The 15,005-nt window shown below is 37.5% G+C and overlaps 1 protein-coding gene across 1 annotated transcript; it reads left to right on the forward strand.

Moving 5' to 3' along the window:
• Positions 1-2,460: 2,460 nt before the first annotated feature.
• Positions 2,461-14,921, forward strand: ubl7a (ubiquitin-like 7a (bone marrow stromal cell-derived)). Its single transcript, XM_081355954.1, has 10 exons — positions 2,461-2,863; positions 4,502-4,621; positions 4,811-4,893; positions 5,007-5,091; positions 5,174-5,231; positions 6,457-6,590; positions 6,709-6,758; positions 6,839-7,015; positions 8,046-8,156; positions 13,886-14,921. Exons 1-10 carry the CDS (start codon positions 2,680-2,682, stop codon positions 14,021-14,023), a joined length of 1,140 nt encoding a protein of 379 aa, XP_081212080.1. The 5' UTR covers positions 2,461-2,679; the 3' UTR covers positions 14,024-14,921.
• The last annotated feature ends 84 nt before the right edge of the window (positions 14,922-15,005 follow it).

A 15,005-nucleotide genomic window follows, 5' to 3' on the forward strand; every position in this document is an offset into this window, starting at 1 on the left:
CTCAGCCTCTCCATTAATTAAGCTGTACTGTGTGATGTGAATATAAAGTGACCTTACTGGAAGAGACTCCATCAACCATCAAATCACAAACACGCTGCACGATACACATACTCTCATGTTTCTCTACAGTACTGTGACTGAGAAAAGGGCTATACTTCAAAGCAACCCAAAAAATAAATTCTGCCATTTCTAACTGACCTGTATGCCTTCTTTTCTTATAAAACACAACAGGTCTGCAATTATAATAAATGACAACTGAAGCTTTCAAGCTTCAAAAAGAATGCGGAAGTTCCTCCTGAGTTCTTCCTTTTTGTCCAACATAATTATTTTTTAAAGAGTTGAAATAGAGTATAGCCACACCGGAGGACATGTAGCCATTAGCCTGTTAGTTTTTAGCAAAAATGTAAAAGATTTCTCTCTCCTGCTACAAAAGGGACATCTAATTTCCACTTCAAAATGACCAGAGTCTGAGCGGTCATGGTGGTAGTTTGGAAGCGGACACTGTTACTCTAATCTACACCGCACAGACTTTCAGACTTGTCTTGATCTTTAAACAAGCCCAATGTACCCTTTGTAGCTGAGCCATGTTCCACTGGGTCTGGCTGAACGGGGCGTCTCTTTGCAGGGTGTGAAATGTCTGGACTCTTCCTCTATCCCTGTCATAACTGGTGTGTCCTGATTCCCTCAGGCGCTGTCAGGCGTGCAACACTGAGTGGAAGAGCTCAGCGAAGACTGGCGCTCTCTGAGAAGCGTATCCAGCCAAGAGACCATCTGTCATAGCGAATAACTGCGTGACAGCACAAATACAGTCCTTCCTCACTAAAACCCTGACTAGCACTGAAAACTGATGGATATGAGGGCTTGGAATGAAAAGAACTGATCCAAACAAAACAGTTCATGTCATAGTGGACAGGACTGAGTGAATATAAAGCAAACAACCATAGATTCACCGAAAGGCCAATCATTTGGATGGAAAGTTGTTGTATATCATGTCTAGGTGATCCAAATTGCTAATTTATCATTATTAGCAGACTGATTATCTCAATTTACCAACGGATTAGTTAGTTAGCTAGTTAGCATGGTCTAGTTTGCCCCTAGTGGTATATGCCGTAACTACACCCATGCTAAAGATGTAATAATGAGTGAAAATGGCAGAATTTAAATCACATACAGCAGGGATCAGCAACTCCGGTCCTGGAGGGCCACTGTCCTGCAGAGTTTAGCTTCAGCCCTGATAAAAACTCACCTGCCTGTATCTATCTAGTAATCCTGAAAACACTGATTGCCTTGTTCAGGTGTGTTTAATTAGGGTTGGAGCTAAACTCTGCAGGACAGTGGCCCTCCAGGACCGGAGTTGCTGATCCCTGCCATACAGTATTTACCTGGGATTCATGTGTTAAAGGTGGTATCGGTGATTTCAGGCCCAAATCGATTGTTTGGCTAAACCATTTGTTTTTGTGTGCAGATCTCAGAGCCTAGGCTGCCAACAGAGACGCGTTTTTTTTGACGCCATGCTTATTGGGCGGGCAGCTAGCGGATCATTAGGAAAGATTAGATGAATGAGATAAAAAAATTTTTGGGCCTGAAATCACTGATACCACCTTTAACAGGGAAGGGGAAATTAAATGCTAACCGCTAACGTTAAATTTGTACCCTGTATATCGTCTTTGGCAAGCTGGTTTGAGCAAAGACCAGCTAGCCTAAATGTGTTTTTTTTTTAACTGCTTGCGCATTATAAAGTCAACATGATTTATTCATTCAACTTTCAAATCATATCACGTATAAGTGAATCAGAAAATAAACAACAACAGCAAAAAATGGGGAAAAATAATATTATTAAAAATTATATTTGATATTATTAGCATTTACAAGTAAGTAGCTTTAAAAATTATTTCACTGAAAGTATTATTTTTTTATTACTATTTTCAATAAGCCTGGTTGCAGGCAGTGTTATTATATCATTGAGATACTATTATTGTTGTTTTATTACTATTTTAAATATTTTTAAATATTAATTAATTTTATAATATTATATTAATAAAGTATTTTTTTTTCATTTTATTTTACTTAACGTTTTAGTAATTTTGTTGTGTGTTTTTGTCATTTTTATTATTTTTACATGTCTATATAGTTTGTATTTTTAATTTCAGTTCATTTATTTCAATTATTTTTGAAAAACATATTTAGTTATTTTACTACATCTAGCTAAACTAAATGTAAATGAGAAATGTTGCCTTGCCAAATAGCTGAAATAAAATAAATTTATATATATATATATATCAGTTATCGTTTATTTAATTTTCTTTCAAGTTAAAAAAAATTATGTTTTTAGTTTAACAAATAAAAAAATAAAAAAACCCTGGTTGTGGGTTCTCTGAGAGATACACTTTGCTGTTTTTTTTTTTTACTTGTCTTGCTGTGATTCAGAAGTACACTGCCCCCTCTGTTCATAAGATAGTCCTACAGTCTGTGAACACACCAGGAAAACTACGATTCCCAGAACCACGATCTTTCCTGCATGACGTCATGTTGCACGGATGAAAACAATCGCTGATGATTCTATTTATTTCAATACAAAAGACAGATTGCGTTTATAAGAGTGATAGATATATTATTCGACTTTGTGCCAAATAAGAAAGCACTTCACCTGCGTGCAGCTGTAATACGTGTATTAGATCAATGGCGTCATCAGAGTGGCGTCTGTGTTTGAAGCTGGTGGATCAACCATCTCTTCCCAAGTCGGTGCTGCAGTTTCCAGAGACTGAACCTGGAGATGTTCCTCCCGGCGGTTATCGGGTCTCCACTCTCAAGCAGTTGGTGTCAGCACAGATCCCAGATGCCATACCAGATCCTGAGCTCATAGGTAACATATAATACACGCATAAGACTCATTCATAATATTGGGTGGCACAGTACGGCAGTATTAAGACTGTTACATTTCACATTATTACATGTTTAATTAACTAGTAAAAAAGAATAGAGCCCATAATGTTATAATTTGATGTGGACCTCAAAGTCAAATTAAAACCATTAAAAGTTATTACTATTTGGGTTTCATTTTGAGCTGTAAGCCCGTTGCAAGCATGTATTCCTGTAGACTAAATAGTAGTAATGCTTATTTTATATTATATTGGATTTTTATTTATATTAATCCATAGTGAATCAATTTCATTAACTATAGTTCCCTATTTGTTTCACTATAGTAACTATCTTAATAGTCACCAGTATCTATTCCAGTCACCTGTTCATGACACACTGTCTATCCCGATTGTTAGAAGTAACATTTCTCATCACTAAATAATAGTTTTTTTTTGCTTGTCATATGTAATGACTATTGAGAATGGCTACTTTATAGTTTATTTAATTAAAAATCTTACTAGTGAGTGCAATCTTACGGTTTAATAGTATGCAGAGAAATCACACAATCACTTTTTTATCAAGACTAACTATGTGAAATTACACATATTATCAATAACACACATAACATCAAATAAAGGACACATTATCTTAGGTTTGTATCCAAAGTCTATTAGAGAATTATATGTATTTGTCTATAACAGGGAGGAAATTTGTCATTAGCTTAAAAAGTTTCTGTAGTATACAATACAATACAACCACACCTGCCAATGGCCGGTGACATCAGAAAATTTACTGTCCATAATTTTTTTTTTATTTTTTTTACTGGTCATGAAAATATTTTAGCAAAAACAGGCTGTAATGACACTAACATTTTAGACGCCAGTGAAAATTCACAATTCTCTATTTCAATTTCGATACCACAGCTAAAACTACTAGCCTAACTAATAATATTAAAGACAAGTAAACAGTCAGTAATAATAAAATAAAAACAAATAATCAAATTACAAGCAAAAACACAACTAAATACAATATAACAAAGATACAAAAGAAATAAACAGTGCATTTCAGGGTTCTCAGGACGGTCTTTTTCAGGTACAGACATTTACTAAAGTAGTCAAATGTAAAATAACACTGCATAGTCTTCACTGTATAAATTAAACATCCTTATTAATTAATCCTTATTAAAGTTACAAAAGTTTATTCAACCAAGAGCAGTGAGTGATTTTTTTTCTTTATCCTTTGTTGTTTGATTAACATTAAAAACAGACCGCAGCAGGAATATTAGGCTACTGTCACTTTAAGAGCGAATGCACAATCTAATATACTGACAATGTTACACATGCGTGCCCTTTCTCAACTGTTTATGTTCACTTAAGACATAACTAACTATGTTTACTAGGATACTTGCTATTTTTTGACATCATTTTGTGTGAATTCGTCTGCTCAAGTGCAAGTAACGAAATGAGCTCTATTTTGAGTCTTCTTGTCAAGGCTTAAACTTTCGTGACATTGAAGCGCTGGCCTGTCAGCTGTCCGTTCACGTTTGTTCACGTTCATGCATTGTTAGAATTCATAAAAATGTTACCGACCATAAACCCTAGATGAATCTTGACAAGAGTTTTCCCATTATCTCCAATGACAGAATTAGTGTACTGTGGTAGAAAGCTAAAGGATGACTTGACTCTGGAGTCCTATGGGATTCAGTCTGGATCCACTGTGCACATCCTGAGAAGGTCATGGCCGGAACCTGTGATCCATCCCGGTGAGTCGATGCAGTTATTTGTTCTTCTGTTGAACACAAAAGGAGACGTCTGGCAGAATGTTCACGCTGTTCTTTTCCATATAAGTGAAAATATGTAAAGACAGAAACTGTCAAGCTCCAAAAAAGACAAAAAGCAACATAAAAGTTCCATAAACACGGTCCAATATTTATTCCTCTGTTCTTCGATAGAGCCAGTGGACAAGGCTGCAGCTGCGAGGGAATTTCGAGTCTTGCAAGCAGCTCTTCACACCAGCACTGCATACAGAGATTCGGTAGGTTGAATAGGCGGTAGTGAGTGGCATACCGATTCAGGAATGGCTATGAGTGTGTGTTGATGGTTCTGGATGCTTGGGTACTTTTTCACGCAGTTCTTCACCCATTCCAGGTGTTTAAGATGCTAAACAACAAGGAATCCCTCGACCAGATCATCGTGGCAACTCCTGGGCTGAGCAGCGATCCTGTGGCTCTTGGTACGTTCAGAAGCAGAAATGATTTGTGATGTGAGGCGCGTTAAAAACTTACAGTACTTCTGTTTATTGACTACATTTTCAGGGGTTCTTCAAGACAAAGACCTCTTCATACAGTTCACTGACCCAAGCATGCTTGACACGTGAGTGAGCCTCATTACAGTAACAATGAAATCGCTGCTTTTTCTTTACGAACTGCCCCAAATCATCCATAAAAATACTAATAAATGATTATTATTATTAATAGTAGTAGTATTAATATTAATAATAAGAAAAAAGTAAATCAATAATATTAAATGTAATTAATAATGATGATGATGATAATAGTAATGGTGATAGTAATAAAACAACTACACAAATAATAATAAATCAATTATGTTATTATTAACTATTTAGTATAAATATAATAATTATTGTTATTATTATTATTATTTATTATTATTATTATTATTGATAATACAATAATAATAAATAATTACTTTTATATGTTATTATTGTTAATAATAAAACAACAATAATGTAATAATAATTATTAATATTAATATTTATTATTTATTTAATCATATTTATTATAATAATATAAATTATGCTTTATTATACATTTTATTATTAATTATATTTATAGTAATAATAATAATAATAGTATTTATTATTATAATATTTATAATAATTAATAATAATTATATAATTAATATTTAAAAACTGTTATTAATTAACTCATCAATATTAATACAACAATTTGTATTACTCTTAATAATAATATTAATATAAATCAACAATGTTATTCATATAATAATATAATAATCAATCAATAATATTATCATTAATCATGTTATTATTATATGAATAATAATAATAATTATTATAAAACAATATTAATATAATAATTATTAAAAGCAGCAGCATTATATTAATAATAATAATAAATTAATACTGTTATATGCAATTTATTATAGTAAATAATAATAATAATAATAATAATAATAAAACAACAATAATAAATCAATAATGTTATTAATTAATTGATAATATAATAATAATAATTAACTTAAAATATAATATTATTGTTATAAAACTGTCATTTTTAAAAATAAATTAATTTAGGTGGAATTTATATTTGTATATAAAACAGATTTCAAGCATTTAAGCATAAGCAGGCAAGTTTGTAAACTTTTTTTGACTGGCAGTGATTGTCTTTATAATATTTAATCTTTCCTTTTTGGCTTATGTCACATTTCAGAAGTAAAAGGGATTGTAAATGCCTTGATGTTGAACATGTGGTTTAACCGCCTCAAAATGTGACATTTGAATCATATGCCGCACTTTGGGTTAAAGAAAGTTATACCACCATCTTAACTGTCCCAGCAGTTTGGCCAATTCCCACCCGGCACTGGTAAATGCCATCATCCTGGTGTTGCACTCGGTGGCTGGCAGCGTGCCGCCCCAGCAGAGCGCCAGCTCCTCCAGAAATGTGTCTTCTAGCTCTTACAGTGACATGCCAGGTGGGTGTCCATTTAAACACAATTTAAGTGAAAAATTGCCCACCATTAACATAATGTGACAGGTCATTTTGGCGAGCCAAAGCAGATTTAATGCTTGGACCTTTTTTTTAATCTACAGGAGGTTTCCTCTTTGAAGGCATGTCTGATGATGAGGAAGATTTCCAGTCGGTTTGTTATGATTTACTGTTCTTCATTAAGAGTATGTGCATTTGCGATATTGGATCCTAAGCCTGCTTTATCATCTGTAGGTGAATCGTGGTGGGCTGTCCACTCTTGCGAGTGGTTTTGCCGGCATGAGGCCAGCTACTCTCGGTTACAATGGAGCTGTCGGCCCCAGACCAATCACTCAAAGTGAGCTGGCCACAGCTTTAGCCCTCGCCAGCACCCCCGAGAGCAGTGCTGTTACACCAACTACTGGAAACCAGGTACAGTGCACTTCAATAGACTATACATACCATTATAGGGTTTCTAAGTATATATACATAAGTATATAAGTATACATTTGAGGTTAGTAAGATTTTTTTATGTTTTTGAAAGAAGTCTCTTCTGCTCACCAAGGCTGCTTTTGTTTGATCGAAAATACAGTATTAACAGAAATATTGTAAATATTATTACAATTGAAAATAACTGTTTTCTGTTTGAATGTGTTTTAAAATGCAATTTATTCCTGTGATGACAAAGCTGGATATTCAGCATCATTACTCCAGTCTTCAGTGTCACATGATCATTCAGAAATCAGTCTAATGTGGTGATTTGCTGCTCAACATTTACTATTATTATCATTGTTGAAAACAATAATATGCTGCTTCATATTATAAGAACAGCTTTTATTTGTACTAGAAATCTTTTGTAATATTATACATTTATTTACTGTTACTTACTGTTACATCCTTGCTGAATAAAATGATTAATTTCTGTTAATCTTAAAAAAATTCATTTAATACACTGTTAAATGTAATCTTTAGCAGATCAAAAAATAAATATATATTTTTTTTACTGTTTTATTTTTGTGATGCACAAATTCTCTTGTAGTTTTTTAGAATTTTTATTTTTAATTTATTTAGACAAAGTGGTATAGAAATGAAAAAAAAAAAAATATATATTTTAATATATAAACTAATGGATAATTGTTGGAATTTTAATTGAAGTTTGTTGTGTTTGTGTTTTGTTTGTATAAAAGCTTATTTCTGCCACAGAAAAAATAAAAAGGTTTCGAGTAATTGTGAGGTTATACCTTGCAATTCAGACTTTATAACTCACAATTGCATCAGAAATGTGGGATAGAAACTTATAATAGCAAGTCTGAATTGCAAGTGGAAAAAGACAGAATTGTGAGATAAAAAGTCGCAATTACCTTTTAATTTTTAATTTATTTATTTTATTTTAAACATGTTTCCATATGTTTGAGATTTGCACACATTAATAAAAGAGCAAACACGTCTTTGTCTGTGACAGGGTCCCTCTTCAGGAGTGTCCCCTATTCCTGCAGGCACTCCTATAACAAACGACCTGTTTAACCAGGCACTGCAGCAGGCCCTGCAGGTCTCCAGCATGTCCAGCTTACATGTGAGTAACCACCAGAGATCCAGTGCCAATTTAGACCAGCATCATTATTACAGCACTTCAAACATCTAAAATAGAGATGTTCAAACAGTGTTGGGGGAAGTTACTTTTAAAAGTAATGCGTTACAATATGGTGTTACTCCCTAAAAAAGTAACTAATTGCGTTTTATGGAAAGTAATGCGCTATGTTACTGTTGCGTTATTTTTTCTTACCTGGTCTGGGCCTGCTTGTTTTACAAAAGTTCTATTTTTGGCAAATGTTAAGGCCCTTTCACACCAAAAGTGAACTGAATAAGCCTCAGGCTGAAGGAAAAGCAAATTCACACCTGAACAGTAGAGAGTGCTGCTCAAACAAACCTTTCAGCTGTGCTGCCGTTCTGAAACGCAGAAAGAAAGTTCAACACTCTGGCTGCATTTGAAACCGTATACTCACTGATTAGGTACTTAATTTCAATAAGATCTTAACGAGCACTAAAAGAATAGTTCCCTTTCATGGAGAAATGAGATCTCCGCAGAGAGACCAATCTGTGCGGTCATTAAAAATGCGGACTCTCTGTGGTCATTAAACAAATGTCTCACAAATGTCTCATTCCCAAAGAAGTAAACCAAAAGGTAATAAAGTTCCTTAGAGTTTAGAGATAACTTGCACACAGAGGAGGGTGAGTCTTCCAGGCAAATGGCATTCTGCTCCCAAAAGTTGTAAACTCTGAATGCAAATTCCCGTTGTTAGCAGATGTTTTCATGTGAAAGAAGTGTCTATATAAAGAAATGCAACGAGGCTCAAGGCGATTCTGTAACTCAGATCAGCCCATAATGTTGAAGGATCTCAAAGACTTCAGCATTATGTATTTTTCAAAATGTTGGGTTTAACCTACATCTTTTACTCTTTATCTCTGAGCATTTTATGTTATTGTATTGATTATCTTTGAACTGATTATGAAATTGGCATGATACATTTACCTGACATAATAAATTGTTACATTTGATTTTATTCTGAATTGCTCTGAAATTATTTTCTCAAGTAGATTAAGTGAAGTCTTATATTTCTACAAATCTGCGTCCAGGGTTAAGAACATACTAGATCCTAGTTTAGATGGAGCATGAGGCACATCTAGCGGGATTATAGATTCCCGACTAACTGCCACCCGGAAATGGCTGCTATGCTTTCCTGGGCCGCCGCGTGCGTCGGGCTCGAGTGGAACCTTCAACCGTGTCCCGAACCCTCACGGCTGGATGATTGGTTTCTTGGGGCGGCCCGTGCTGGTTCTCAGCGCCCCGGCCCACTGCCTTTCTTCCTGGAAGTGCATGATGAGGTGAGTAGGTCGTGGACGGCACCTCTAAATGCCCGATACCCCCTTCACCACCCTCGACGGAGGAGCAGCTAAGCGGTACACGGACATCCCACCAGTGGAGTGGTCTGTTGCGATGCAGCTGTGTCCTAAGACCACTAACACTTGGCGGAGTAATCCGCGTCTCCCCTCCCGAGCCTGCAAGTTCTCGTCTGCTCTCACAAGAAGGGCTTACAGAGCTTGTGGAGAAGCTGCTTCTGCCCTGCACGCCATGGCGCTCCTGCAAGTCTACCAGGCCAAGGCGCTCATGGAAATGCACGAGTGTGGTCTCGACCCAGGTCATATGCAGGAACTGCGCACAGTGACGGACCTTGCCTTAAGAGCCACGAAAGTCCCTGGATCGAGCGATGTCCACCATGGTGGTCCAGGAACGCCATTCTCTGGCTGAACCTGGCAGATATGCGGGAGGCTGACAAAAATCAGTTCCTTAACTCCCCTATCTCCCAGGTCGGCCTCGTCGGCAACGCCGTTGAGAATTTTGCCCAACAGTTTTTGGCGGCCCAGAAGCAGACGGAGGCTATCAAACACATCCTGCTCTGACGGCCAGCTGCTGCCTTCACCCAGCCGTCAGTCGCAACTCCTCCATCTGCTCGTCGCTGAGGGCACCCTCCTGCCACCGTCTTTTTGTTCCAGCCAGCGGTACCCAGTCAAGCCTTCCCACGCATCCTCTGTCCACCCGTGGAGCCAGGTGAGTGTTGCACCGCACACCCAGACCCCACTCCGAGCCGCCCCAGTGCCTCTCGGGTCAGGTCCCTGTCCTCCACCTCGCTGTCCCTCCTCGGGTACGTCTGTGGTTCCGTTGGTCCAGCTGGTATGGTCTCTCTGAGCCTGGCTAGCACTCCCCAGACCTTCCTGCTGGTTCATCCGCACCATCAGACTTGGCTATGCGATTCAGTTCACCCCGGCACCTTCCCAAGTTCAGGGGCATTCAGTTCACCACAGTGATGGCCACTGGTGCTCCTGTCTTACGGGCAGAGATCGAAGTCCTACTGGCAAAGGACGCGATCGAGCTGGTCCCTCCAGCCGATATGAAGGCAGGGTTCTACAGCTCCTACTTCATTGTACCCAAGGAAAGAGGGAACGGAGACGTTCGTCCCGTCGCCATGTTGTTGTACCATCGCTGTAGACGGCCGGGTCCCTGGCTCGGCTCCTTAGCGAAAACTAAAGTTGCGTTGCACCTTCTGCTCATTATATACCCGCGCTGTGTGATAGAAGCAGCTGGCGCAATTATCGCATGCCAATGTGCATTGGCTCGTTTAGTTTCTCTCGAAGTAGATTGGTCTCTCTGCGAAGATCCCATTTCTGTCGGATCCCTCGGACGAAAGTCTTCGTTCCCTCTTTCAGGGAACGTAGGTTACCATACATAACCGAGACGGTACTATATAGCCTGAAAGCGTGAAGTATGAATGCGATGTTGACGTTATCATGTGACCTACAACGTTATCACAAGCGCAACAACTCAAGTCAATAATTTGATCCTTTAAAACTCAAAATTGATCACCAAAATGACATATTTAAATGTTTTTTCCTTGAAAATTTTTTCTTCATGCCTTAAAATAGCTTGAATGTAACTCTACACCCTTGACTCATTTAGTATACGCGGTTCTATGAATATGCAAATTAGCCCCGCCTCCACTCACTCACACCAGCTCAGAGATCCACTCGCTGATGATCACACGTTGACCTGATTGGTTACAAGGTAGTTTGTGGCGTCAGAAACACCTGCGATTTTGAGACAGTCTTTGGTTCACTGCAGTTTTAAGGAGAAAATACTTTTTGTCTTTTTGCAATGATTTCAAGAAGACACAGGAATCTTTCCTCCCTTTCCTTTGTCTCCCTCTCTCTTCTTTCCTCTCTCTCACTTGCTTCCTGGTGCCATCTGTCTTCTCTTCCTCTGGCTTCACGTTCTCGTCCCTTCTCTCTCTCATTCTCTTTGTTTCTCCTTCTCCTCCATTTCTCTCCTTCTCTTCCCGCTTCCCTCTCCTCCACACCTCTGATCACATCCTCAATGTCTTTTGGTCTTTTTCTAGATGCTCTCGCTGGCTGTGGGCTCACTGAGGATGAAGAGACCACAGCAACATCGGGGCCAGATGAGGCAATAAGGGCAGGTGGAGTGATGGAGGGTCTTATCCATGGCACTATACCATTTCCAGGATTCTGCTGTGGCTCTTCATCCTCAGTGCTCACTCCAGTCTGCCTGCCTTTCCTGTACGATGTTATATAGACATTTAGTAAGCGTCTTTAATATGTTTATGGTTTATATAAATCCACTTTGGAGATGTGCGTGTCCTTACTGGAGCTCCCCTGTTAGCTATACACAATAAAATGTGTTTTTACAGCAAAATCACAACTATACTATTTAGCATCTTTACACCTTCAACAATTCAACGGTTTACTCTACAGTAGTTCAACAAATGCTATTTTAACATAAGGCACCGTGTTTACTCACATTTAAAAACACCCGCTTCCCTGATCTCTGCGATGTTCGATTATGATGTAGGCTATCCTCTCCCGTGGCCTCCTGGGAAGGCTGGGATAGAAAAGTATCCATCAATGAGTGCTTCAGAATCTGGGCCATCTCGGTAATTCTCGCCTACTGTTTTATGAATACTGAGAATTCGGACATACTATTCGTTCGCCTACTGCTTTTTGCTTACTATATAGTAGGGAAGTATGCGGTTTCGAACACAGCCTCTTCAGCAATAAAAACAACAAAATGAAACACAAATGTGATGTTTAACTAAAATCATTTTTGCTTTTTTGTATGGTTGAAATTGATCATCAAAGGTCAGCAGCAAAGACATTGGTTAATAAAGTGAGATTACATATATAAAGTGTATTTGTGCTATTTAGCATTTTTATTCATTGCAGGTTTGTGTAATATTCTTAGTTTACATTTTTGTGTTTTTTATCAAATTTGAGGAAGCCTGAATCTGTTTTTGTGCAAGTGAGATGAGTAAATGCCTGCTCACATTTAGACTAAAACTACAATAACATCAAGTTCACACACAATGACTCTGCATTGAAATCGTTGATTTCTCACAACATGGAGACAGAAAGGCTGTCAGTCAATACATGAGAGTAACTTGTGTTACTTATTTAAAAAAGTAACTCTGATATTTTGTTGTACATTTAAAATGAATGCATTACTTTACTAGTTACTTGAAAAAAGTAATCTGATTATTACTATTGTTACCCCCAAAACTGCTTCCAAAGACTGCCAGCACAGCTTGTTTTGCACACATCTTCTATGCATTAAGGTCCGAACACAATATGATTGAATCTTTTTGAAAGATTTAGATCGTGTTCACACTTGCCAGGTTTGGTTTGATTAAAATGATCTCTGGTGCGATTGCTGTGTAAAGGTCCATACACACCGGGACGAATATCGGCGCGCGTTATTCGCCAGTGTTTCTCAACGCGTTTTTTGTGTTCACACCCAAGCGATTTTCGCTGACGATGAGCCGAGTGAACATGCAAATTCATTCCCTGACATTAGATGGCGCTTAATACCACTCCATAACAGTTCTCTTTTATCAAGATTTTTGTAGTCGCTTTCGCGTTTGTCATAGTTCTTTTTGTTCCGACACCAACGAGAGCAGCAGCTCTACATTCATCTTGCCTTGCATCTTCCTCGTCTTATTTCTTCCCGGCAGTGTTTAGACGCTACTCGGCGTATATCTTCTTCGCCGTTACGTATGTGTGCTCGGCAAGACCGTTTTGTGTTTGAGCGCCCCCAAGTTGTGTTTTACTGTAACTTCAGAAGCTCCAGACACGTGAGCCAAAGCGCCAATCTCATTGGTCGGATAGTTTTTGACGCGGCGCGTCAAACCAAAAAAACGAACCTAAGGCGTTTTTTAAAAAATGACGCTTTTACGCGTGGCGTTTTTCGCGCCGGTGTGCACACTCACATTGGCGCCCTTTGTTTAGTTACGAGGCGTTAAACGTCGGCGAATATCGCGCGCGAAATTCGTCCTGGTGTGAACAGGCCTTTAGTGCGGTTCATTTGAATAAGTGTGAACGTTGCAATGATATTTTGACTCCTTTATACATTTTATAAGCTCTTCACAAGCTCACAGCTGGTCAAAATACCATCATATGTACGCACATACAACAAGAGCATTTATCGCAGCATTCAGCATTGTTTTGGATGTTTGGCAAGTAAAAAAAAAAAAAAAACATCATAAAAGCCATTTTTTTGTTTTGTATATTTAGGTTCGGTCTTAAAAATCACAGTGTGAATGCTGAGCGAACCAGGACTGAATCATGTATCATTTTCTGTTTTGGTCCGGATCAAAAAAAACAAGTGAACCAAACTACAAGTGTGAACACACAAAGTGATGTTGCTGATTCTGGAGTGACTCTCTTTCATTCTGTGTGTAGAATCAGTGGCAGTCGCAGCTCCAGCAGCTGCGGGACATGGGCATCCGTGATGAGGAGCTCATCCTGAGAGCCCTGCAGGCCACGGGCGGAGACATCCAAGCGGCCCTGGAGCTCATATTCGCTGGAGGTGCACCATGAGTCAGTTCACTGAAGAAACATTAGTATGATGTCACAACCAAGGCTCCCTGCATTCCAAGGCAGATTTACCACTACATATTCAATATTTTAACTACCTATTTGATAGTGTGATTTATCTTTAACTTATATTTAAGTTGTATTTGTCAATATGTACATTGAAAGCGGTGCTATCAGCTGTTTTAAAGAGTAGTTACTGTATTTGTGGAAGCTGGTTTCCGCCACGAAAAAATAAAATAAAAAAATAATTGATAATTCGAATTGAACATTTATAAAAACAGAAAAAGACATTTCTCTCACAGTTGTGAATTTTTATCTCACAATTCTGACTTTTTTCTTCGCAGTTGTGGGTTTATATCTCACAAACTCAAAATTGCGAGATATAAACTTGCAATTGCAAGAAAAACGTCAGAATTATATCTATTTTCTGAGGGAAAAAAGTCTCAAGAAAAAAAGTTGAGGGCCTATGCTACAATTGATCACATTTGTACATTCCTACTGTGTTAACTGTTTATATGTGTTTGTTCTATTATCCTGGCAAATATTGATAACTAAAAGCTACCATTTGCCTGTTCAGACAATCCTTGTTATGTTTTGTTTTGTCATTTATTAAAATGTTCCATGAATACCATAAAATTGGTTTCACTGTAGTTGTCTGTTAGGGTGAAAGTCTATTTTCTAAATGCATCTTAATGATCTTATTGTGAATGATTCATCCATGTTTCATTTTATTTATTTTTTTATTTTTTTGGGAAATTGTAATTTTTTATTAAAATTAATGGAAGCCCATTTCTTCCACATAAGAAAAATCATTAAAAAATCATTTGAAAAAATCATGCTCCTGTAAATCATAATAATGACATGAGAAGATGTAATTTATGAGATAAAAGTCAAAATTATGAGATAAAAAAACTAGATTATGACATACTATGACAAAAAATTGTATGACAGAAAGTAATCATTTAGATTTTTTATTTTTATCTCA

This window comes from Scardinius erythrophthalmus (genome assembly GCF_964197995.2).
Source record: "Scardinius erythrophthalmus genome assembly, chromosome: 24".
Classification (NCBI taxonomy): Eukaryota; Metazoa; Chordata; class Actinopteri; order Cypriniformes; family Leuciscidae; genus Scardinius; species Scardinius erythrophthalmus.